We start from the raw sequence: 26,973 nt of genomic DNA, 5'->3' as shown, positions 1-26,973 counted from the left end.
TCCTCATGCAAAGCATCTGCTGGGAGCACTTAGTGCAGGCTGGGAAAACAGCACCTCCAATGCACCGGTGTTTGCTCCTTTAATATATTTTGGCATCTGTGTGGGTTTGTTTACAAAGCACGTGGAGTTAAATGTCATTGAAAAATATAATTAAAAATCAATTAAGAGACCATTTTAAAAACAAGGGGTTGTAAAAAATGGAATTTACAATAATAACCAGACTAAGCATTTGGCATTTACATGTCTGCACCAAATAGCAATTCCCTTGTTAGCTGTGCTTGAGTGACAAGGTACTCCCTTATCTCCTGGATATAAATTCCAATATTCTTGTTATTACCGGGACAAATAAATACCTGCATAAAGACTTCTTGCACTGCCAGCTAACACCAGCTGATTAAATTCAGGCAATTGTTTTTTTGTTCTTGTCTGGGCCCAGTGCCAAAGGTATCCCATTGTACAAAGGGCCAGATTTTGCACTCAGTTTATGCTCAGTTAAAGCAAGGTAAATACTGTGCTACTGATACAAAACCTGAGCACAGAGAGATGTTTTGAAATGTTTTAATCTCCCATATGAAACCTGGACATATTTAGAAGCAGGAATGGAAGAGGTGTTTGGCCTGGAACACGATCTGATGGTGGTTGCAGCTGCTGTGACCAAACCTCTCCAAGGTCGAAGGACACAGAGTTGTGCTTGGACCCTGTGAGGTACAGATGTCCCTGTGGCACATTTTGGCTTCCACAGAACTATAGCCAGAGAGATGAGTGGCAGTGTCTCCATAAATCCACTGGGATGTGTATGTCCGTGTGTAACTCGTGTGTATGATCTGGATCCTCGGCCTTGCTCACATGAACAGGCTTTAAACAGTAGGAGCTCAAGGACTTGCTGTGGGATCAAACATCCCAAATTTATATCTAAACCTTAGGTCTTTCTACTTGTCAGTACTCATGGTCTGCTTCCCCTTCCTCTTCTATCTTCATCATGAGCAGCTGGGGGTATTCCTGAGGTTCTTGTAAAAGGAGTGGAGATTAAATTTATAAAAATTTTAAAAATCATAAGCACGTAGGACATACCAGGATGGGTGATAATGTCCAACTGTGATGATTCCATGGTTGAAGGGAAAGGGGCAGGATGACTTTTTGAAAGCTCTCTGCCAGTGCCTGTGTCCATTCCTGTTCTCCTGCTGGCAAGGTGGTTGGTTCCCTCTTCCCTGCTTGGGAATCACCTGGGAGAACAGGGAGGTTCTGCTGCTGTGCCTCTTCAGGGGGGACATGGAAGGTTGGTGGTAGTTGCTGCAGTGGACCATTTCTCCCAGGTTCTGGGTTAAAGTGATGTGTGAAACATCCCAGCCCCTCCTGTTTGATTCCTTGCTGATTGGGTTCCTCTCCAGGGTCTGGCTTTGCAGTTTTACTCTCACTCCTCATTACATGCACAGACCAAAAAGAATCAAAGCCCTCTTGAAAATCTGACATTGCAGCCCTTTAGAATTTGGACGATATGAAGAGTCTGTTTCCCCTATTTCTGATTAATCAGAAGCTTCACATGTGCCACCCTGTGCTCTCATCAGTTTAAGATGCAGAAATCAGCTCCTTTCTTTTCCCATCCCTTCCTCCTTTGTCTCTTGAGATCGTCATTAAACTCTCACTGTAACACTCCATCTCAGTTTTCAGATCCACGGGTGCACTTGCAGCAGCACCCTTACACATGTTTTATGGGGGGGATTGCTGCAGGTATTTGTTCCTTTTTGATTTCTTCTCTCATTTTTTGTCCCATGTCCAGCCCAATCACAGAGGTCATTGCCTGTGCCATCCTTGCTCCACCCCAAGCAGGCACCACACTGCCTGAGCCCTCACCAGGCATCTTCCCTCTGAGCCAGGCCATTTGTGCTCAGACTTGGAGAGAATGTGGGCTTTTTTTGTGTTTGCATATGAACATCTGCTTCAAAATCCCAAGCCAAGAAAGACAAGAAGCAAATTAAACTATTTGTTCTTCTTTCTCTCTCTTTAATATCAAAGTCATTCCTTACATGCTCTTTAAGCTTCCCCTTTTGATCAGGAGATATTAAAAATGGATCTAAACAACTCACATCTTAATCATATTCCTTTGTGAGAGCAGGGGAAGAGTGAGAGGGAGCTGGAGGGAAAAGCAAAAGCTGGTTTGCTGCTCATGTTCCTGCCAGTATCCAACACTATTAATTCCCTGCCCTGGGAGCAGGAGGAGTCCCTGTCCCTCCAGCCCAGCCCTGGTGCAGAGCACGAGGCCTCTGTGACATTCTGCACCTTGAAATCAATCTCTGCCTGTGCTGGAGCAGCCTGGGAACAATTCCCTGTTGCTCTTTGATTTGTGCTTGAGACCTGGAAAAGGGAGCTGTGAGGATGACTCAGATATTCCTTCTTCCCCCTGGGCTTTCTTGCTGTGCCAGTCACTCTTCTGGATGCCTCTGTTGCAAGTTCTCAAAAATGTCTTTAAGAAAAGTCCTAGAAAATGTCTCTAAGAAAAATGAAAAATGTTTTCACAGTCCTGTGCAGATTTTGGACAAGATTGTTTACTTCAGTAGGCAAAACAATAAATTATGGTGCTATTTGCTTTCAATCAATGAAAAATTAAAAGAGAATAAAATAAGGTTTAGCTTTTCACAGGAAATTGGTCATTCTACACAAACCTGAATTCATTCTTTGATGAGATCACAGATTTAGTTGCAAGGTCTATTAGAGTAGCCGTGCAAATAAAATACATTTTTGTGCCACGTTCGACTCAGTGCTGAAGGATATTCTGATTTAAAAAATTAGCACTATACAATTATCAATAACATGCATTAATAATTGAATAAAAGCTAAATGACAGATCTCAAAAAGCAGCTGTCAGTGTGGAATAAACATCAAATGTATTTCTGGTGGGCTTCTGCTATTAGACTCCCTCCTATCAATATTTACATTAATGATCGAGGAGTAAATATGAAATCTCTGCAGCTCAAATTTGTGAATGACAGAAGAACTGGCAGAGCACTGGTGAGGACACAGCGTTCACAGGAGCCATCTAACCCAGCTGACTCATTATTTCAGCATTCCTAGAGGAAGGTTGAAATTTATCTCCGTATTATTGGCATCCCTGCCCATGGCAGGGGGTTGGAACAAGACGATCTTGAAGGTCCCTTCCAACCCAGGCAATTCTCTCCCTTCCAACCCGAGTCTTTTTATAATTTCTAGGATCCTATGATTTTCTGCAAGGAGCTGTGCTTGGTTCTGTGTGCTCTGGGAACTCACTGTGTGTGAGGCAGGAGATGACAGGGTTTGCCAAGCAAAGGGATCCAAGGAAACAGTGGGTTTGTCCTTGGGCCAGGTGATTCTCTGCCCTTGAGTTTAACTGGCACAGCCTCGGTCGTGTCCCTATCCCTGGAATCCAACATCTCTCCAATAAATGTGTCCAGTTTCCTGCTGGGCTGAGCCCCTGGGCTGGGTGACCCCAGGGTGGCACCAGTGACAGGCTAAGCCCTGCCCTGATTCCTGGGGTTTCCCTGCTAAAGCTGGGACTGATGAGGCCAGGGAGGTGGGCTGGGGGCTGATGGGAGCAGCATTTCCACACCCCTGCTGCCTCCCCCCAAGAGCCTTGTCTGCTCAGCACTGGAGATTTCTGAGGAAAGAGGCTGTGAAGAACAAATGTGATCCCTTTTCTGCTGATGAGGCACCTCAGAGGTGAGAGGGCACCTTGAGAAGAGGCTCAAATGCTTGAAGACCCCACAAGTGAGCCCTGGATGATTTCCAGCAAAAAAACCCAATTGGCACCTCATTTCCATGTATCTGAATTCAGTTCAGTGTTGTGGTTTTAGCAGAGAGTCAGCTTAGGTCAGTGCAAAGATTTTGATTTATTTAGTGAGCTTTGCACTGGACTTTGCAGCCAAAGCCTTCTCTTTCCTCGTGCCTTAAGGACACTAAGGAATGGAATGTCATCCTTAAGGGAGGCACAGAACCAGGAGGATTGTTTTATACTTGCGTGAGTTCCAGTGTCATGGATAAGAGCTGCTCTTCCTCCTGCTCTCAGGTTGGCCATCTCTCAGTGATACTAAAAACCCTTGGAACAGGAATATTACAATGGTTTGGGGAAGATCTCACCATGCCCTTAAAGGGGTGTGAGGTTTAATGGACAGCTCTGTAAATGGCTTTGGTTTATGGACTTCACACACTGTAAAAAGGCAGCTCACTACCCACAGTCTTAATTAGAGTGCTCTGGACTATTAAGGGGGATGTGGGAGCTTTGTCTGTGCCAGACAGAAATCACCTGGTGTAAATCTTATCTAGGATGCAGTTTGGGGGAAAAAAAAAATCTCTATTTAGACTTCATATTCCAAAAACATCTAATTGCAGTAAAGTGACAAACCAAGACATTTCAAGTCTCACACACAGCTCCTGCCAGAATAGTGCAGATCTGGGAGTGTTGGAGCTCCCACAGGAGTTAAATAATGGTATTTATAATCATTTGTAAAGCCAGTCCTGTGGTTGTGTAATAGGAATGAGCCTCACATCTCCTACAGCACAAACTTCCTAAATGAGGGATGAAGGAAGTTCACGTCTGGTCATGATTTACACACTGATTTTTGATTCCAGAGTCACATCTCGGTAACTTGCAAGCCAGAGGATCGTGACAGCAGCCCAGGCCTCCTCTTTCTTAGGACTCTGTGGGCACCTAATGAATTCACTGTGAATTTTCCACTGTCAGTTTAAAGTTTGACTCCATATGCCAAGATCAGTAGTTCTTTGTCTTTCCTTCTACTGAGGGAGCCTAAACCAAAGTGTCCCTGAATGCTGAGCACTAAAATAGCTAAACACAGCAGAAAAACCCTTAGTGAGCTGCCTGGCAGCCATCCCCTCTCCAATGTACTCTGCAGGTCCATGGTTACCAAAGGCCCCATGAACCCAGAAACCAGCCTGCCAGACAGCTTCATCCTCACATCCCTCACATCCCACACTGCCTTTTTGCTTTGGGTTGCTGTGGTTCCAGTCAGCCTCTCCTTCCTCTAATTGGCAGATGTGAAGTTGTCACCCAGAAAAAATAGTAGTTCCAGGGGAAATCTGCATCTTTGAGTCACACAAACCCTTGCAAATGTTTCCCAGCTCACTCCACTTCCAGTGTTAATGAGCTGCTGTGTAACACCTCCCTAAAACTTTACAAACATCCCAGAACATGGGCAGAAGAACCTCCTTCAAGCCGGGAAAGCCCCCTGGGACAAGGCAGACAGGAGGACCTGCTCAGCCTGGGAGCTCCAGCAAGGCTGCAGAGGCTGCAGTTCCACCTTGCCTTGTAATATTGTAAGATTTATTTTCAGATCTTATCAGCAATTCACTGTGGGCTGCTCTCTGCTGAGCAAAATCCATCCATCAATCTCCTTCCGTGGCCGCGTTCCAGCCCGAGCTGAGGTGACAGTTCAGTTGTACTAATGATCAGCCTCACACTCGCATCCACATTCCCCCCCTGGTCTGATTCTTCTTCTCTTATGATAATTTAATTGATTGAGCACACTGGCTTCTAGTCAAGAAGCTCTTCTCAGCTTAACTCTCGCCTTAAAAAAATCACTGCTCAACATCTCTATAATTAGAGTTAGTTGCTAAACCCTGTATCCAGGTGATTACTGGTATATGAGAGGGACATATCTTGAACTGATCAAATCAGGGATTTAAGAGAAATGGCCTTGATCCATGTTTCACAGTTCATTAATGTCTTCTGCTTTGGGCATTTCCCCCTTTTTTGGTGTTAAATATAGCTGGGTTAGGAAGGTTCATGTGGAATTAGGACAGTTAGGGGTAATTTTGTATTCATATCCCTGTTATTGTTTGGGGAGGCTCAGTATGGCTCATTAATATTGCATTTCCAATGGAAAGGCACTCAAAAACCAAACAGTTCAATGATGTCCTGGAGCTGCAATGCAATGCAGGAATGTGCACTGCAGTGAGCTTTGGGACCAGCTCCTCCTTCTCCCCTTCCTTCCACAGGGCACTTGTTTCACAATACAAACCCAAACCAGAGGACATGACCTGAGGGTTTCCTTTGGGTTTTTTGTACCTGATTCAGGCACTGAGAGGCTCAAGAAACCAAAGGAATGTCTGGAGTGACAGAGTGTGACCATGTGCTGACCCTCCTGCCACAGAGGTGTATTTTGGGCATATCTGTACAAAGCTCCCACTGCAGAGCTGGAACTGCAGCTGGGGAAGAGGGGGAGGACAAACTGAGCTGCCTGGTTTGCTTTGCAATCACTTGGTGCAAGGTGAACATCCAGGATGTGGAAAATCTGCATCCAGAATTACACAGAGTTAATTAGGAATTAACCCCTTCCAAACCCAACTGTTCCCCTGCAGCCTGGAGAGAGAAGGTTCTGGTGAGACCTCATTGCAGCCTTTTATTCCTTAAAGGGGGTTATAAAAAAGAAGGAGAGTCACTTTCCACACAGACAGATGGGACAGACCAAGGGGAAATAGTTTCAAACTAAAAGAGGAGAGGTTTAGATGAGCTGTTGGGAAGGAATCCTTCCCTGTGAGGGTGAGGAGGCCCTGGCACAGGTTGCCCAGAGAAGCTGTGGCTGCCCCTGGATCCCTGGAAGTGTCCAAGGCCAGGTTGGATGGGGCTTGGAGCAACCTGGGATAGGGGAAGGTGTCCCTGCCCGTGGCAGGGGGTGGCACTGGATGGTCTTTAAGATCCCTTCCAACCAGACCATTCTTATCCCCTACTTCTCTGTGAGGAAGAACTTGGGGCTGATTTCAGTAAAAGTGAGATCATGCTTTACATGCAGAGGCCCCTGATTTTCTTGATGCAACGTGATCTGCTTGCTAGAAATGACGACACACAAAAATTGAATGTTTTGGGTGGTTTTTTGTATTTTTTCTTTATAGGAAACACCAAAGTAAAATTTGATTTTGCTGGATTTATGGCTTGATCACTCATCCGATTAAGAATAACGATTCCACTGCCTGACCTTGTCGAGCATCAGCTATGAAATTTGAGATGATGGCCCAAACATTTTTGCAATACAACTCTTGGCTAGTGCCTGACAGTCTATTGACTGAAATACTGTCAATGCCCAAATGAGATTATAACCACAGAAGGTCCTGATTGCTTTGGTCTGTTATTCAATACACTCCTCTCTTACAAGCAGCTTCTTGGCATTTTTTCTGGGCAAACGTAGACTTTTCTTCCCTGACAAATGGCACATCAGTCGGTCCTACAGACGGACTCTTTGCTGCAGTTTTTGTGTCCTCAGAAGACTCATCTCTAACAGGAGCCCTTGTGTGGTGTCCCAGCCCTGGGCTCTGGAATGGCCTCTCTGAGCCTTGTTGGCTGCTCAGTTTTCCGGGAATTCTGACCCAGCCGTGCTGGAGAGGCCAGGACAGAGTTCCACAGCTGGGCAGGAAAAGGAGGACTCCAGTGCCCAGCTCTCATTTCATTTAAATGAGCAGAATTGCTTTACTTCCCCCACAGGTATAGCAATTATTAAGAATTTATATTGCTATTCCTGGTGTGTAACAATGGACAGAAGCTGTGTTTGCACTCTTAACCTTTGCTGTGAGGTGGAAAGAGAGAAGCAGCAACAGTGGCTCTTATGAGACCAGATATATCTGCACCATCATCCTTTTTATACTTTGGGAGACAGTGAGTTTGTGCAGTATCATCCTTGGACGTTCCCACTGCGAAAAATAACTAGTTAATGCCTTTTTTACTTTCTTTTGTGTGTTTCCAAAATAAATCTATTCATCACTTAAACAAATCCAGCCAGCATTGCTCATGTATTCTGATTTTTCAGTTAAATATTGGTTGTGTTTAAATATAAATATTGCCCAAAATGCAGCATTAATATTTTGCCTACTGAAATGCAGTTCTGGATCTTATGAAAATTTAAACAGCCCTTATGCACATGAAAGTTTTTTTTTTTGTTGTAGTTTGCAAGGTGCTGTAACAATAATTACCAGAGTGCATCAATCATTTTTCATTGCCTCATTTGTATCATGGGGATAAGTAGCTCCAATTAAAATCCCATTTTACATAAATAGATATGGTTTGTATCAAACCACAGTCTGTTTCCACTTCTGGAATGCTGGCCATAGGAAATCTTTTTCATTATTCAAAGTGTTATGATGTGTTACTGCTTATCTTTTTGTGCTTAAAAAGACATAAGTCTGCAGGCAGACATGCCTTAGTGCAGGTTTGGCAGGGAACAAATAACTGTTACTGTAATTATCTATCAATTTTACTGTTCCAAATATTTTAGCCAAAAAGCTAACTAGTATAATCACATGTTTCTTACTGACACATTATAGTTTGAGTAAGCAGAACTGAAAATGTTTAATATGAATTAACAGCTTTAGGAAAAAATTGTAATTCTTCTATTGCTCGTGATTTCCCCTCTATCACAGCAGCTTTTCTGCTAAATGTGCTCGTATTTTCAACTATTGTGGAAAACCAAATGAGGGGAAACTTGGGGAATTATCTTCTGCTATACTATGATTAACTCTGCAAGGAAACAAGCTGACTAAAAATCAGGCTTTCCCTTTCACAGGAGCCGGTTCCAGCCCCAGGTAAAGGAATCCTCTGCCCTGTGTTCCCTGGGGGAATGGAGGGACGTGTCTCTGCCTTCCCATATTGGGGCAGTACCATCCACATTGGCTTTTCTTCTCCTTTTTGGGCTGGTGTTTGGCCCAGCCTTTGGATCTCCTGGAATTTTTCCTTAAAAACCTGGGAGCACCTTGGTTCCAGAGGGCCAGTTCAACCCCACCTTTTGCTGCAAAGCCTTTCTACGCTTTCAAAATTCCCTGTGCCACGAGTGGCTCTTTGCATCATTTCTGCAGAATTTGGAGCTCAGTGAGCAGAGAATTGCAGGAATCCCAGTGTTTCCAACAAAAGGACTAAACAGTAACTTGGGCCACGTTGTGCCTTCTCTGCCCTTTTCTTTCCCCACTGCTTCTGGAGCCAGCAAAGGGAGGGCACAGCAGTGACACTGTGGGGAGCCCTGGCTCTGTGTGAGCAGCTGTCGCTGGCCTGGCCACCCTGCTGGCCCTGTGAGCACCTCCAGAGATGAGCTGAGCTGGGGAAAAAAATAGGGAAAAAAATCCTGGAAAGAGACTGAAGCTTCAAACTGAGAGTAGTTGAGATTAGATGTTGGAAAGGAATCCTGAGTGAGGGTGGTGAGGCCCTGGCACAGGTTGCCCAGAGAAGCTTTGACTGCCCCATCCCTGGAAGTGTCCAAGGCCAGGTTGGATGGGTCTTGGAGCAACTTGGGCTAGTGGAAGGTGTCCCTTTCCATGGCAGGGGGTGGAACTGGATGATATTAAGGTCCCTTCCAACCCAAGCCATTCTGTGATTGCATGATTCTATGAAAAACGCAAGATCTGGGTTAAAATACATCCTGAGGTCTTTACTGCACTGCGCTTAAAGAAATGTTCTGGGGCTGTCCAAAATGAGGGCAAATGAGGAACTTACCCCAAATGATTTACCTCAGTTCTACAAGAACTTCCCCAATTGCTGCCTGAGCATTTGCTGTTTGCCTGAGATCAGTGTCTCCCAGCTTCACCTTCCCGCTGCTCCTGCTATGACTAAACCCCTTATTTGTGCCATAAGTTAATCACCAGATTCCTTCTCTGGAGTGCTGAAGCAGTAGATAATGTCTGTGTTTTTATTTGTGGGTCAGGAGCACGGGTTCATAGCTCAGGGATCATCAGCACCGTGAGCTGACACCAGAGTCTGTCCAGCTGCTGTTTTCTCGCCGTCACGCAGCAGGAAATCGATGGTGTCAGGAACACTGGGATAATTCTACTGTTACAATCAATACGTGCTGATTAAACTAGTTGTGTCTGTTGGGTAAATTTGCTGCATCATAATTAGAATTATTAATTAAAAATAGGAAATCAATTGACACAAATTAAGCAAAAAAAGAAATTTGCTTTATTTCTTTGACACTCTCTCCAGAGGCCCCAATAACTGTGACAACGGGGACGTGACCGAGTGGCACTTGTCAGTTTTTTAATGCTGTCCCGAGTTTTAAACATTGACTTACAAACCCTGATAATGCAGCTCCCAGGAAATCAGACCCGAGATGTCGTGTGTGGCAGAAGCAGTTATTTATTTTATTACAGTTAGTCATTATTCCCTGCCTATCCAAGAGGAAAAAGCGGGAATCGTGTGCGTGGCACCGGGGAGGGGAAGCGGCTGGGGAGCCAAAGCCTTGGGGAGCAAGAAGAGCCCACCCCCTTCTCACGCTGTTTTCTGTTTTCAGTTAACAAGGATAAACAAATTGATCATTTCTGTGCTGGTTGGAATGTGTTTCTCATTGCTGGCCACTTCCTATAATGTGCTTGTGACCTTCATTATTTTCAGGGGCGTACTAAGTGGGACACTGAAGCAGGGACAGTGGGAATGTACGTCTACTTTCCTTGCAGATCTTTATTTGCCTCTCTCTTATTTCTGGATTTTGTGCAGGGGGTTTTTTTTCCCCTTCTTTTAACCTATTTCCCTCATTGCTCTTTCCTTACAGACTCTTCCTTTCCTCCTGGTCTTAGTGATTTTCTTTTTTTCCATCTAATACTTTCAATCCCTTGTTGTCTTCCCCCTGTTCCTTTTAGACACTGCAGGGATACTTTGGGTCTTCATCCTGTGCTTTGCTCACCTGCAGCCAAATGTTTTCTCTGAGCTTTCACAGCAGTGAGAGATCTGAGGGCAGAAAGGACAATTGGTTTGGGTGAATGTGTGACTGGTGATTGCTGGTGCTGGTCAATATAAAGCACTTCTACTAATCATTGCTGGTAAACTTCTTTTCCAGTGGCATCAAACTCGCTGGAGTTGGTGGTGTTCAGCCTGGAGAGAAGGTGGCTCCAGGAAGACAAAGCCCCTTACAGGGCCTAAAGGGGCTCCAAGAGAGCTGGAGAGGGACTTTGGACAAAGGGGTGGAGGGACAGGACACAGGGAATGGCTTCCCACTGCCAGAGGGCAGGGTTAGATGGGATATTGGGAAGGAATCCTTCCCTGGGAGGGTGGGGAGGCCCTGGCACAGGTTGCCCAGAGAAGCTGTGGCTGCCCCTGGATCCCTGGAAGTGTCCAAGGCCAGTCTGGGCAGGGCTTGGAGCAACCTGGGCTAGTGGAAGGTGTCCCTGCCAATGGCAGGGGGTGGGACTGGATGATCTTTAATGTCTCTTCCCACCCAAACCATCCTGGGATTCTGTGATCTCATTCACACTGTTTTCTACACCTAAACCTGTTTTTTAAGGTGTTTTACAATAACAGTATTTCACTGGCATGTATTTCCAAGACCAGTCAAAAGTAAGAGCAAATAAAAATGTCTTTAGTTTAAAAGCCAAGACAGATTGAGTGGTTTGCACAAGAATCAGGAAAAGCAGAGTTGTTAAAAATCCCAATTCCAAAGACTTACGGTCGTGTCTCGGGCGGGCTGAGCACGCTGCCAGTTCAGACCTCCCTGGCAATTGGGAACATACAGGAGCAGGGAGGATCTATCAGATAGATTTGAGCACAACTGTTGAGTAGCTTAAGATTAAACTGTAAAACCTGGGCATCAATAAAGAACCTTACAGCAGTAGTGTAAATAGTGCAAAACCAGGTGACTGTGCTGGAGCAGAGCCTGTGAGGAGGAACGTTGGCAGCTCCGCTCGGGGTGAGTTGTGCTCCCAGTGGGAAGTAATAAAGAGCTCCCACAAGGAAAATGGGGCTGTAATTGAGACTTGAGAAAACAAGGGCTTGGATCGACAGCTTCAAATCTTTTTTACTCAGACTCAGCCCGGCAGTATTTTGTGGGTGGCAGAACAAATCCGAGGATAAATCAGGTTATAAGGCTACGCTGGGAGAACAAGTGGTGTCTTTTGCTTTCATTTCGGTGGGCTGGGGATGGGGCTTGTAATTAGTGTCTGTGCTTTCTAAATCTGTGGTGTAATATTTGTTCTGTGTCCTGGCTGGCAGCTCGGTGGCCCTGCTCCACGACAGGTCCCGTTGCTGTAAGTGAGATGTAAACAGTGGTTTGCCTGTAATTGCAGGGCAGCAGAAATCAAGAGCAAGGTTATCTTCCGAGGTGTAGCTATGATGAGCTACAATTACTGCTTTTTCAGAGGCTCAGAAGGTGGAATTAGTTAGCTTATGCATCAGATGTGCTTGTTGTTGCTTGGCAGTCAAGTGGTGTTTTGATTTTTAATGAAATTCAGAGTATTTGCATTATGAGGTTATAATTGTTTTGAAGTCCGTGGGTCTAAGAATTAGCCTGAGGTCCCTTGGCTGTCGCAGGGAAAAGTAACACCTACAAATCTGTGTTCACCTCTGACATGCTTAAAACCTCAAAAAAAACCACTGCTCTTGCCTGTAGATAGTTGATAGTAGAGTCCTGTGTTTAGAAATGCACAGAACCGATACCAAACTTTCCAAAATCGAATCTTTTTCCAGACTGCTATCAAAGAGTTGGCTTTAGCTCTTCACAGAGGTCCTCCTGCAATTCCCAGGAAAGAGCAGGGAACAGGGCATGGATTTCAGTAATGACCATGACCAGAGCCAGCCTTGCAGTGAATTAAAAGATTTTGTGAGGCAGTTGCCAAAAAGGCCTTGCTGTGTTTCTCCCAGCTCCGTTCAGCTGCTGCACTGCTGCTGCCAGGGAGTCATTCCAGGATCCACTGACCTGCTGGGTTCAGGAATCAGAAAGTTGTGAGATGGAGTCTGGCAGAGGCTGATTGAATTGCCATGTTTACTGCAGTTTCTCAACAACTTCCTTGCTTTGCTAGCAAATTTAAAAGGTTAAAAATGCAGATTTTTAAAATTATGTGCACCTGGGTTCTCGAGTCTCAGTGGGAAGTCACCTTCTTCAGCTTTTAAGTGCACAGACCCAATAATTTCCATACCTTGATACTGATCCCCCAGTTTAATTTTCTGTGTGCCTTTCAAGGGTCGAGGATAATTCTTGGGCTCATAATGTTGCTTTCAAGTCTTCCTTCTCTCAGCTCTGCCTAGGAATGAGTGAAATGAGGCAACAGGAGAGGTTTTTTTAAGCCTTCTCCAAGATTTACACCAGCTCCCTGATAAAATGTTAGAATGCTTTTACTTTGACAGAAATTAAGGATGTGCCAAATAGAGGAGTCTGCCTAGATGGGAGTTAGAGAACAGTAAAGCATTTAAATTTGCTGGCTATGAGGGCTCTGTGAGGCCAAGTCCTTCTGGGACAATATGAACTTAATTCATTTACTTGTAACAATTTTAATTAACAAATATTTGAAGAAGCTCCAGCAGTCTCTGTATGTGGAGTTTTACTGCCTTTTGGATCCCTTGCCTTGCAAAAATTCCAATTCTGCAACCCTGGCAAGCAGCAGGGAAACAAAACCTACCAGGTCCCAGCACAGACTGTGGAAAAATTTGCAGCAAATATTGTGTAACTTCTCTTGGGTTTGGTTTGTCAGAGCCCAGGTGAGGGTAAGAAACAATGGCAGAAGAAAACACGGAGAAACGACTTGTGTCCAGGGAATGTCACATTCCCTTAAGGAGAATGGGGGAGCTGGGACCTGTAAAACCAGGAGGGAGAATCATATAAAGTGTCACTCAATGTCCCTGAGTGGGATGTGGTGGGAGTTCCTGGCTGGGTCCCTTCCCCAGGATATTCCAGGTCCTGCACCAGCCGTTTCCCACTGCAGTTTGGATCCCAGGGCTGCTGTCTGTACCAACTCCACACTTCTTTAACATTATTATTGATGAAAGACAGAAAAATACTTTACAAATTAATCTCTGCAGACATAAAAGAGCCATTTTTCATCTGTTTGGTTCAGCACAGAATTATAAATGTAGCGACAAAATATACTCTGAAGTATTTATAGCATAAATCTACACTTTAGAGCTTGGAGCTGTCCTATCTCAGTGCCATCACTGACTTTTTGGGTAGCTTTGCAGTTTAATGTAATTTGCCTGTCTCAGTTTCCCTTCTATGAAATGGTGATAAAATACATTTTCCAGCTCGTAGATGGACTGTGAGAATTAGTCAGTGTTTCTTTGGGACTTTGGTGATGGAGGCAATTCTATTGAATGTGCAAAACCACATTTACATACCTAAAAACCCTACACATTTTGATCTTATTGCACAGTTTAGAACCCAAATTGTTACACATTGTCACTTTTTCATTATACCAGCCTACTTTGAATTTTCTTTAGCAATGTACTCTGAATAATTAATTATTCAACTAATAATTACCCCTTCCAAATAAAACAACTTGATTACTAAGCCTGATGAGGAAAATCCAGGCAGGAAAGAACCTTTTCAAAAACAACAACATTCTGCAGATATCCTTAATATTTAAAGAGTGAGCTATATTTAGTAAATTCTCCTGAAGCAGGGGGGAGAGGAGCGGATGCTAATTTCCTGTGTCATCAGATTTGTGCCTGTGTGTCAGCAGCATTCCTGAATCACCACCTACTCCACAGTCCCATCCACCAGGGAATAGCCAGCATTTCCCTGGGTGGTTCCTGCTGAGCAGGGAGGAAGAGGCTCTGCTGGGGGGGTCATGTCGTGTTCTCCTCATGGATTATTTAATGTCTTGGGGGGGTGCAGTGTCTGCTCTGCTGGGATGTTCTGCAGGGAGAAGAGCAGGAGACTTGTGCCATCCTTTTCCAGGTGGCACCAACATAACCCACAGTGGCCATTCCCTACCAAAGATGATTCCCTGGCTGTAAGGGGCACTGGATTGGGCCTGAGATGCTTGTGATGGTCAGAGGACAATTTTGGTAATGGTCTCCTCAAAAACCCTCTTTTCCCCTTGTGATTTTTTTTAATATGTATCTCTACTGCCACTTGGAAAATGTAGAGCTCTGAACCTTAAAGGGAATCTGGCATTTAAACCCCTTAATGCACAGATGCTGTGTTCTCTTCCAGCAAAACCCGCTTCCCTTCCCTGCTGCCATCCAGCCAGGAAGTCACGTATGTCTGTTTTGCTTTTTCCTCTTCAGTGGCAGTTGTCACTAAAAAAGAGAGAAATTAAATTAATCCAGAGAGAAAACTGTTCCACAGAGACCATTCGTGAAGGTGGGATGAACCTCCAAGAACTGACACCCAGAGCCAGGCCCTGGAGCTGCTCTGTGGGTTTTCCTGGTGTCTGGGAAGCTGACCCATGGATAATGCTGGAGGCACGAACATGTTGTTTGTAAACAGTGAGGAAAAAACATGTGGAGTGATGATTTAGTGTTTTCTGCCTGCCTGACACTTGATGGCTTAATGCAGGAATCCACAATGGGGGAACTGTTCCGAAAGCAGCGGCTTCCATATGGCTGGGATTGTGTCAAAACATTTCAGCTCAGTACACCCTAAACTGATTGTGAGGATGAAGAGTTTTGATCATCCCGTTTCTCAAAATGTAAAACAGTTCAAGAATTGTCTGTTTTTAACATCATAACAAAAAAGTTTCACTTCCCAGTTTAGAGCAACTTCTGGTTTAGAAACTGGCATTAATTTATACTTCTGTGAACAACGCTGGAACGTGGTGGGAAGTCAGAAAAAGAAAGATGTCAAGGTTTAGACATCCAATCTCAATAATTTGGGAGAAAAGATTTTCTCTTCCTGCCTGGCTCTCCAGGATGAACCCCAAGCCCCAGCAATCCCCAGGGGAAGCCACAGGGACACGGGGATGTCTTTCTGTCCTGCTGAGCTCTCGGGGTTGTGCTCTGGGTGCTGAGGGGGATGAAGCACAAGCTGCTGGCGCTGGTTCCGAGGCCGTGGCTGCTTTGCTCTCTCAGCATTAACATCCTGGAGAAGTGGTGCAGAAGAGCTGCAGCAGTGGTGCAGTCTGAGGAGCTGCTTCAGGGACACCGGAATTTTACAGCATAAAACTCCCCTGGTGCTGGGCTGTGTGTCCTCTGCCACCCCCAACCCACCCAGGGACACCCAGGTTTGGCTCCTGGTATTTAACTACCCAGTCTTTGCCTGCCTCTCTGATTATCTCTTTATTAGCAGCACATCCCACATCTCACTACTGGAGTGGTATGAAAAGAGGGTGTAATATTCTCATATTTCAGTATTTTTTCCTTTTTTTTCCCCCAATAATTTCATATTTGCTACATTCTGTTGGTAAGTTTAAGAAAGGTTTTGCAGAGACTGTGCTGAGTCTCACAGTGTGTTTTGATGAGTGAACATTCTACTTTTTACTGGGTCACACAGGGCAAGACTTTTTTCCAGAACTGTTTCTTTTTGTGTGCCTGAAAGGGACATTACTATTAATGGTTTATAAGAGAAAGACAGCAGTGTATTTAAGAGATCTGGAAGACATTAGGTAACATTAAAGAGCCATGTGAAGGTTCAAGTATGCCTAGAAGAAAAGAGAACAGCAAGCAGTTGGTGTGGATACCTGCACACAGCTTTTTGTAAGCCTTTGAACTGTTTTGGATATAAAAGACACCCCTATTTCAAAGGCCACTGGGCCTTCAGCTGCTCTCATTCTCTCTGAATGTCTGTAGGTAACAGAATTCACACTAGAAAAGGTAAGATTTTTTTCCTAGATTCAGTTACTGGGGCAGAACATCCTTTAAGCTGATCTCGTTTGGCTGAAAAGCAGTGCACAGGTAGTAGCTGGAGTGATTGGACAAGGGAGAGCAGTTTGAAAGCAAAAGAGGAGAGATTTAGCTTAAATGTTGGGAAGGAATCCTTCCCTGGGAGGGTGGGGAGGCCCTGGCACAGGTTGCCCAGAGAAGCTGTGGCTGCCCCTGGATCCCTGCAAGTGTCCAAGGCCAGGCTGGACAGGGCTTGGAGCAACCTGGGCTAGTGGAAGGTGTCCCTGCCCATGGCAGGGGGTGGGACTGGATGATCTTTAAGGTTCCTTCTAACCCAGAACATTCCAGGATTCAGTGATTAGACATTAGGACAGGACTGTAGTAAAGTGGTTCTTTTCACTCTCCAGCTACAGTGTTGGAAATAAAAGCGAATCCCACAATCCACAGTGTTTACTTTATGTTTCATTATCAATGCAATAAAATAAATTGCTTATTGACCACCTTAAAAACAACTGATGAGTCAGGGCTGCGAGTTAAGTTATGCATGAAGGATGTGCTTGTAAATCCTCTTGGAGGTGAATCTTTATGGCACAATTTGAAGCTGGATATAGCATTTATTCTATATGCATGTCTGGATTTTACCCACTGAAGGGCCAGTCTTTTTGCTGCTGTCACTTTGTCCCTGACCTGCAGACCCCCAGGTGAAGGGACACAAATCCCTGCGTGGGAATGAGAAGAAGGAACGTGCTCCAACTCTTGGCTGTTTTAGTGACAAGAAGCTTTTCTCCTTTAAGCACTGCAAATAAAGGGATATTGCATATCTGGCAAAACTTCAGCAGGGTGACCTTCGGTGCCTGGTTTATGCACTGTGAAAAACAAGGAGCTGAGCACAACTCCCGAGAGCTTTGGGGTGGATCCTGCTCGGTCCTGTGCAGTCACAGGGGGTGCAGAGGTGACTGCAGTGGTCAGGGCAGGTTCTTTCAGCTGGGTGGATTCCCCAGGTGATGGACAAAGTTCTGCTGCCCAGTTGCAGGGTGTGACTGAAGGGCATCCCGTGGGTCTGCTCCAAACTGCATCAAAATCAGCTGGAATTTCTGGACTAAGAGGGGGAAGAGGGGTTGCTTCTGCTCCCACAGCTGCCTTGCTGGGCTCTCAGCTAAAGACTGTTCAGAGGAGCAGGTAGCTGTCCATGGATGTTGCACATGGGTTTTCTCACAGATCAAGAGCTGCAAACCTGCAGTGACAGAGACCTCTCCCAGCAGCTCTGCTGCCACCACTCCTGGGCCCCTCCAGTGGCCTCTCCAACACTTGTTTGTTGGAGGATGCATCTCCCCCCTCTACCTGTCCTACAGCGCTTTAGGCATATCCAATGTGTTTCTGCCCCTTTTTGCAGAACTGATTTTACTTCTGTGCAGAGGCATTACAAGGAAATTTCATTATATAGTCAATGAAAACATCTAAAGTCCATTATAGATGTTGAGAATGTTTTACCCAGTTGGAAGACAGAATGTGGAAGTAAGTTTCTTGCAGATCTTATTATTACAATCCTGTCCTAGACAATAATAATGACGAATTGATGGAAGTTTTGCCAGAGCAAAGACTGCTGGGTTTCATACAGGGGAAAGATAGTATCTTCATTTAGTTTTATTAGACTCTTGATACTCTGCCCATGTATTTTTTAATTCACCACAGTAAAATTCTAATTAAAGAACAGACTTTGCCTCCCATTAATATGACACAAAAAAAAAAGGCATTTTAAAGAATGCAGCATCTTTCTCTACAAAAATTATAATGAGAAGACAAGCTGCCAGCGTTGTATAGAATGTTGTCGCTCCCTTATGAAGCGTTTCATGATTTTAAACTCCTTGTAAGATCTAGAGTGTCAGTAGAGTTAAAGGCTCATTAAACAGAGCAGTAATTTCTACAAAAAGAAATAGGAAATATTCTCAGGTTTTTTTTAATGTTCTAATTTTCACTTCTTTTGAAGTCTCTGTCAAAATAGCTCATGATGAAAATTCTGAAAACGCCACACTTTGATATCTGTCAGGAGTGGAAGTTGTTTCTCCCTCTTTGCTGCTTCCAAAATATATCGGGTTCATTATGGGATTTGATGAGGCTGACATCCAGATACTCAACTTTTCTTTGACTTGGAGTGATTTTGTTTCATTTATCCAAAATACCAACCTTCAGCTAGGTAACTGTTGTAAGCATTCCACGGAATACTGGAGGAATGTTCTTTAAACAAGGATTACGTTGGAAAGAAAATGTTTCCTCAGAGGATTCTAAATAAACTGCAGGGTCTCTGAAGTGCTGTGATTGAATTAGGTACCACATGTTGGAGACTCAGTGACTAATGAGATCATCAGCTGAGATTAAATCAGGGCCCAAATCAGCCACATGTTTCGTATCTGATTCAGACCATGAGCTTCAGGGAGATCAGGACAATCTTTCTGGAAGGATGAAAATCTGTTCTCCTGTCCTTAAGAAAGGGAAAAAATAGGCAAACACAAAATGAGATTAATTTCCTCCTGTGAGTAATAATCTGTCAATTTGGGGGAAAATCAGCTGATGTTCCCTTCCATCTTTCCCTTTCTATCTGATGAAGACTGGTCTATAAACTCAGAAAACGAGACTGACTGCAGTCAGTCACTCTCAGATTAACTCCAGGTTTTTGCCCCTTGGATTGATATACAAAAGCCTATTTACATATGCAAAACAGGTGCTCTGGGCAGTCTTGGAGTCGTAAACATTGAGAGTGGCACTTTCTTCATTGCAATTGTGTGTGTGTGTGTGCTGTGACTGAGAGTCTGTCCTTGGAGATAAAAGGCCCGTGCAGACTCCATTCCACAGGACCCAGGTTTGGGAAACTTCGGGCTGCAAAGCTGCAAGCTCAGGAGTCAGCAAATGCCAGGGTGTGTGAACAGCACCCTGTGCTCACATAATGAGAACAAATATCATAATTCATAGGCTCAAGTACTGAATTACTGCATTACTTCCAGCCTTTTGTCTGACATCTTATTTTGGTGACACCAACTTTATAAGTCTTATTTACGTGTGATGCTCCCACTCTGGGTTGGCTTTCCTTAAAAAGCAAATGGGGAATATGAAAAATCCCTTCAAGGGTGTCATCAGGAGGGTTCATCAGCATGGACCAGAGCCAACCTCTGGTGTGTGGGTGGTGGGCTGGGAGGAGAAGGTTCTCACCCTCCCTGTGGGGCACTTCCTACACGGAGATTAAACAGCCAGTGGCCCTTGGTGCTCCCAGGAAAAATTGTAAAAGGACTCCTGCTAAGGCCCTGAAGCCTTGAATTGCAAATTGCTTTTAATGCAGATGAAGTCTTTGAGGAATGTAGGTAATGAGTTGTCCAGAGGTGGCCCTGAGTGTCTGCAAATGACATTTTTTATTAGTTTGATCAAGTACAGGTGGATTTTCCCTGGGGATGCAGGAGCACAGCCCTGGGTGTGGGACAGTACTCTGTCCATGGAAGGGGTCCCAGCTGGTTGGGAAAATCATGGAATTAAAGCACTGGTCTCCCTAAGTGTTTGTAATAATATTTTTGAAGGGCACTTCTGAAAATCTGGGTTGTTTTGAGGTCAGTCATAGTCCATAAACCTGTTAAAACTCCAAAGTAAACAGTCTAATAGGATGAAGATGTTTTTCTGGTTTAGAATCAAGTAGCTCAGTGAGTGATTTTCCAATAACCTGGCTCATGCCTTTGGAAGGGTGTTGGTGTGTGAGGGACTCGGGACTGCTCAGAGCCAAACCCAAAGTGCTGGGAAGTGTCCTTGGAAGGGAATTCCCTCTTCATGGACCTTGTTTCAAACCTATTGCTTGGCTTCTGTTTCCAGTTGTGTTGAACTGCCAAAGTGAGTGGTGTTTGTGCAGTGACAATACAGGGGCTGTAATTTTCCTATTGGATCAAGTGCAGGGAGTAAAAATAATTGATTATTTTTACCTTTTTATTCATTATATCCAGGCATATGTTTTAGCTTTTGCTGTTTCTTTGCCCAATTCCAAAAAAAAACCCACCCAGAATTCAAGCTACATTTCACCTTAATTTGTATTCATAGAATCATTCTACAATAGTTACATTAAGGGGAGAATCCAGTACTAATTTCAAAGTAAATTCTAAAATAATCTCTCTTAAGCCATGTCCTCCTAGATTTAATAAGTTAATTTTATTTCCTGTTTGCATTTTTAAGGGCTGGCATCTCATTTAAACATTACAAACCGAATTTGGAAATATTCCAAAATATTGACTATTGACTGTGAGCTGCATTCCGTGCTTTAGCAAATCTGCAGAAAGCTGCTCTAAAGTGTGGATTAATTGAAACTCCCCATCAGCTCAATGTGGTCCTGAGCATTTAGACCAAGGAAATCAACACTGGGTATTTTTTAGCTGTGCCTTCTGCGGGAATGTTTGTAGATGTGCCACTGACTCTGCAGACCCAGGAATGGTCACTGGCTGCAAAAGAGACCCAGGGAGGCTTATGCTGATGAGAACAAAATAAACACAGACCTTGAGACCACAGGTTCAGGTGCTGCTGTGAGCAAAGATGCTGTTTTCATATTAACAGTGTGCCTGTGCAGGGATGGCAAAGCTCTGGAATAGCCCTTTTGACTCTCTCTTGTCAGGATAAATCACTCAATAAATGTCATCCCTTCCTCGGGACTCCTTTTATTTATCTGCCATTTGTGTGTTTGCTGCATTGTGCCTGACTTGTGCTGCTGCACTAAGCACTGGGTGGCTCTGTGGACCCAGGACACAGCAATTCCCTAATCACTGCTAGAGGGATAAACGGCCCTTTGGGAGTGAAGCAGCACTTCCAGCGTGTCCTGGTTGTGTATTTTATTTCCCAGGACAGAACTGGTAACAGGATGAAATAGCAGAAAAACATCTTCACTGAAAGAGGGGTTAAGCACTGGAACAGGCTGCCCAGGGAAGTGGTGGGGCCACCATCCCTGGGAGGGTTCCCAAAACAAGCAGATGTGGCACTTCAGGATGTGGTTTGGTGGGCACGGGGCTGTTGGGTCGAAGGTTGGACTTGGTGACTTGGAGGTCTTTTCCAACCTTAATCATTCTATGATTCCATGATTCTACATGCAGAGCCTGCAGTAATTATCCCTCACTTCAAGAAGGAACTGTGGTTGGGCTAGGAGTAGGGATGGCCAGAGGAGAAAACCCCTTGGTGCTGCATGAGCTGGAGAACTCTTGGTGCTGCACTGAGCAGTCTCTCCACAGGAGGATGAATCCCTCCCCTGTCATACCCTATGCAGACAAGTGTAATTATGCTTAGGCACCCAGCACCATCCTTTACAGAGTTATATTCATTTTTATCGGTGGCAATTATTCCCCAGTCCTATTTTTGAAGGTGAAGAAGTGACTAAGTTTGCACGTTTGCCAGGGAATGTGGGCACGTGACCTGAAATATGGCAGCTCCCTTCAATGTAGCATCTCCCAAGAGAACAGTGGCTATTTCAGGCTCATCCCTCACAGGACTGACATCCCCACACACAGCTAAGGGGAGCATCTGTACCTCCCTGACATCCCCCCTCTCAGGTTGCTTTCCTTATTGATGGTCTAGTTAAAGTCTCTGTATCATTTTGACATTTTAATGGCATATACATTTAGAGTGGATCGCTCATGTAAGCTTTAATCAGCTCTCTGTTCACATGTTGTTGCTGTTATTATTTATCTCTATTATGGTAACACACAACAAGAGCAGGATTAGGCTGTGCTAGGCTGGGCTTGTCTTTTAAGATGGTCTTTCTAAGCCCATGGGAGAAGGTGCTGACGATCCCGAAGTGCAGCGGGATCCTGTGGCTCTGAGCCTGCTTTATCTCAGAAACTGGAGTCACTGTCACAACCAGCCAGGATTTGCCACACTGGTGGATATAGCAAAAGTACATCTTGGTTGCTTAAGTCTTTGGTTTCTTCTGGTTTTTAATTTTCTAGTAGGAGCTGCTGGACCCCAATGCTGTAGCTGGTTACACGCTCGAGCAGTCTCACACTCGAATAGTCTCACACTTGAGTGAGCCTGTTGAGCCCAGTGGAGTTAATTGTCTGAATAAGGACTTGGATTTAGCTTATCATCTCTGTATCTGCTACCTGTGTAAAGGCACAGAAGTTATCACAGTGCAGATCTCTGAGTTATCATATAAATATCACGTCATGTTCCAGTGAAATGACACAGGTAAAGAATTTACTTCCAACTTCAGTCTGTCACTGCAATATGGGACCTAAAGGAAAGAGGGGAAGAAAACCAATAGGGATTGATAAACTCTGAGCAACACAGATCTTATTTTCATGTGAGGTTAAGGCAGTGTAAAATCAGGTGAGGGGGATATTTCATTATCACAAGTTTTACACTAACACCTTGCCAATGATTTCCACTCAATTCCCTTTGCAGTTAATCAGCACTGGATGAATTGATAGTGCATGAAATGGCCCTGCTCAGTGTGACAAATACAGGGCTTGAGCTGGTGGCTGAAAGCAGGAAATATTTCCCATCTGAGGCAAAGACTTAAATCTAGAGGAGTCCAACCTGGCATTGAGTGTGTGTGATCCCATCACCAGTGAGACAGCAGGATGTTCTCCTTGGTTATGCACATCCACTGTGTTCACCTTGGTTTTACACACACACTGTGACTGGTTTCCAACCATCTAGAGACCTGTAGTCAATCCCTGCAAGTAGTTTTAGGAACAGAAAAGAAGCAAAGGCTGTGTCAGGCATTGGCAATGACACTGTACAAGCCTCATCTTCCGGTAATTCTATTTTTTCTGTCTTCCCTGAGCTTTCAGATGTACTTTAATCCTCATTTTTATGTTCTCTCCTTAATAAATCCCCATGAAATTCATATTCTTAGCAGCTATCTGGTATGCCAAGCTGCTTTATTTTGGAGGTACTTAAACCATTTGGGCTCACTGCTTTGCAACATGCACTCACTGATGCCTTTACTGAGAAGCTTTTGGAAAAATCTGGCAGCTGGTTTTCTGGTCACTGCAGGTTTCTTTTCCAGATTTTTTTTTTTTAAATGATTTTCCAACCAATGAGAGGAATTTCTGCTCTTTCCTTCAGCACTTTGCTCTTCCCTTTGGCTGGATTGTGGAGTGAACTTTGGTACATGGAGAAAGCAAGTGTGTGACCAAATATCAGTAGTAAATAAGTGTTCAAATAAGATGGACTTACAGAAAAGGAGCTGTGGGTGGGGGAGGCACTGGACAGGTGAAACAAGATGCTTGAACTGATGATGAAAAATGGTTTTCCCTTCCTATAGAGGTTTTCTTTTTCCTTCACTTTCCTTCAAAGTGAAAAACAATAACCCAGCAGACAAATCTGATGGTTGGAGCACCCACCCGAGACAGGGAAGAGCAAGGATAGAATCACCTCTTCTAATGAGTGTTATTTACTCATATTAAGGAAATTAATTGCAGCTGGAATTGTACCAGCCCAGAACAAGGCACAATGTGCAGTTGGGGCTCTGATGTGAGGTGTGGTACAGGAGGAATCAAGTTCCCAAAGCAGGCAGGGTGAAGTTTGATCCCTGAATTCCACTTCCCAATGCTCAGGGCCCTCAGCTGTGCCTGTGTAGTTCGGATTTGTACCCTTGTGGAGGTGCAGAACTGCATCCCTTGGTGTTCAAGTTCTGCAGAAAACAAATCATTGTTTCTGGAATGGAAATTGCTGGGAAGCTCCAGCAGCTCCAGCAGCTTTGCTCCCTCCCCCGAAGGCTCACAGAGTCTTAGCAAGTGTCTGTGTGAAATAAAGATAGATCATCTCTTTCCACAGATTCTCAGTAATAATTTAAGTCTTATAAAGAATAAGATTTTGTTTGCTGGGCTCCCAGTGGTGTTAGAGAGGAACTATCATCCCTGTTTGCAGCTGGGGGAGAAGTGAGGCAAAGCAATAAACTGTGTGATGTGAGGCACGAGCAGGACTGTGCACAGGAATTTGCTTTCTGCAGGACATGAAACCAGCTCTCTGCACCTGCATCCTCTAGGACCCTGCAGATCCTTTTGGAGACCCTGGAATTGTCTTCTGTGGGTTTATTTTGGCCTTTAACACTTGCTCAAGAAACACGAGTTTGTAAACTGTAATCAGCAGTGTGGGTGGAATAATGTCTCTCTCCTTCCTCTGCTGGGAATCCTCAGAGTGTCTGACCAAGGAGTGTCCCTCTTCTCAAAATGAAGGATAAAAATACTGCCAAAATGAACTGATAGATGTTGTTTTCCAGCGTGGGTTTAGAGCCGTGTAGTGTAGAAGGAGAGGGCTGTGAGCTTTCCAGGACAAAAGCATCAGGCTTAAGTGAGCTTTACATTTACCTCACTAATCCTGGAAACAGATCCAGGCCTGGGAAGCAGCGCGTGGCACCTGGGGATTAGTTTCCATGTTTGCAAACAAAAGTGGTTGTGGAGCCAGCTCTGTTGCTGGGATTACTCTCCCCTCTCCTGCCTGGCAGTGGGTTTTACAGGAGCATCAGGGTTGTTGGTGTGATTGAAACCAGCTCTCCGAGCACAACCAGCTGGAGCTGGAAAGGGATGGGATCCTTGTTTTCCTGCTGATGGTTTGCTGAGGAAAGCTGGAGCTCAGGTGCTTGCTTTGAGCTCTGCTCAGTGCACAGCTCAGACAGGTGTTGTGCAGGTGCCAGTTGCTGTTCCTGTAACAATTTGGGACAAACTGCTCCTGTAATGCTGATTTCCCTCTCTCATCTTCCAAAAAGAGGAGAAGGGATTGGGCAGGACTGTCACATGAAGGGTTCTCCCTGTGCCTTAATGCCTTCTGTAGGGAATCTCCTCTCCTTGTCAGTGGCCAGAAGGTTCAGGGTCCTTCTGTGTTCCTGTTACTCACACAGCAATTACCTGGCATACACATTCCATACCTTCATCCCTAAGCTTGGGCAGCCTCAGGTCATCCTGTCTCCAGTGTTATTTTCTTCCCTCCCATCTATTTAGTCCAGAAAACACAAAAAAATTAAATTAAAAACAAACAAACATCCCACACACAAAACAACAACAAAACCCCCCACCAAAACAACAACAACAAACCACCAAAAAAATGCCACCAGACAAAAAAACCCCAACACCAAGGAGAAAACCTTCTTTAGAATATCTTATTTATTATCTTATGGGAACAGTACAAAGCAACTGTGTTTGATGACATTATTAAATGGACAGGATTTGCTTGGCAGTGCCACCTGCCATGAACCACGCTGCAGGCAGGATGTGATCCTCTGCCTCTAATTCCGCTATAAATTCACTCCTTCCAGCTACCTAAGAGCACTAAGAAACAGGATATTAAAAGATTTCGGTCCTGATCCAATAAGGGTGTTAAAGAAGTCCTCAAATTTCAGCGTCACAGCCGTGCTGTCGTCTCCTCGCGCGCTGAACCCGTCGCTGGGCATTGGGAAGTCTGGGGGTGCTTCGGAAAGTTCCGGCACCCGACTCTGCCGTCGGTGGGGCTGGGAGGGGATGCTGGGGCTGCCCTGTGCCCGCCAGGAGGGTGAAGTTTGCAGTGTGTGTTTGCAGGCTGTGACAGCGAGCACTGGGGGCCCCACTGCAGCAACCGCTGCCAGTGCCAGAACGACGCGCTCTGCAACCCCATCACGGGCGCCTGCGTCTGCGCCGACGGGTTCCGCGGCTGGCGCTGCGAGGAGCTCTGCGAGCCCGGCACCTACGGCAAGGCCTGCCAGCTCCAGTGCCAGTGCCACCACGGGGCCACCTGCGACCACCAGACCGGAGAGTGCCACTGCGCGCCCGGATACACCGGAGTCTTGTGAGTGCCACCGCGGGGGCGGTTCCGCGCCTGCATCGGGCGCCTTCGGTGCCGAGAGCGGTTGGCAAAGTGGGCACGGCGTGTTTGGCACTTGCCCTTGGAGAAATCAGGTGGTAGGATGGAGATTAAATAAAGGAAATCTCTCTTTTTTGCTGCTGGTTAGAGCTGTCTGCAGCACCTAAAGGGGCTCCGGGAGAGCTGGACAGGGTGTGTAGTGATATAACAAAGGCTTTAAAGTGCCAGAGGGCAGGTTTAAGGTGAGATATTGGGAAGGAATCCTTCCCTGTGAGGGTGGGTAGGCCCTGGCACAGGTTGCCCAGAGAAGTTTTGGTTGCCCCATCCCTGGAAGTTTTCAAGGCCAGGTTGGATGGGGCTTGGAGCAACCTGAGCTAGTGGAAGGTGTCCCTGCCCAGGGCATGCCGTAAAACCAGATGATCTTTAAGGTTCCTTCCAACCCAAGCCATTCCAGGATTATATGATTCTATCATAATGAAATACAATACAGTGCTAAAATGAGCTTTAAAATCCTTTATATTTTCCAGCTTGTGCAACACCTCTACCTGTTCTTAATTTCAGAATGTGAATACAATCCAAGTTACAGCTGAGTTTTTATAAGCAATTGGACTCTCTCCTCATTAGCAGTCCAGTGCAGTATCAAATGAGACTTAACCATCCCCAATTTATTTGACTTTCAATCTAAGTGAGAAAGCATTGCT

General features: G+C 45.0%; 1 protein-coding gene across 11 annotated transcripts in view; it reads left to right on the top strand.

The window, feature by feature from the left end:
• The window catches only part of MEGF11 (multiple EGF like domains 11), a 261,299-nt gene that overhangs the window by 140,453 nt on the left and 93,873 nt on the right, over nt 1-26,973 (top strand). For all 11 annotated transcript variants that reach the window (XR_007906151.1, XM_051796855.1, XM_051796853.1 and 8 more), the window contains one exon: nt 26,011-26,257. Coding sequence is in view for 10 of the 11 variants with exons in the window: in XM_051796855.1 (XP_051652815.1) it covers nt 26,011-26,257 (247 nt within the window). In the remaining variant the exon portion in view is untranslated. The remainder of the gene's footprint in view (nt 1-26,010; nt 26,258-26,973) is intronic.

Source organism: Manacus candei, unplaced genomic scaffold, assembly GCF_025592945.1.
Source record: "Manacus candei isolate 608988 ecotype Guabito, Panama unplaced genomic scaffold, ASM2559294v1 h1tg000046l, whole genome shotgun sequence".
Lineage (NCBI taxonomy): Eukaryota > Metazoa > Chordata > Aves > Passeriformes > Pipridae > Manacus > Manacus candei.
This window is presented reverse-complemented; position numbering and strand designations above follow the sequence as displayed.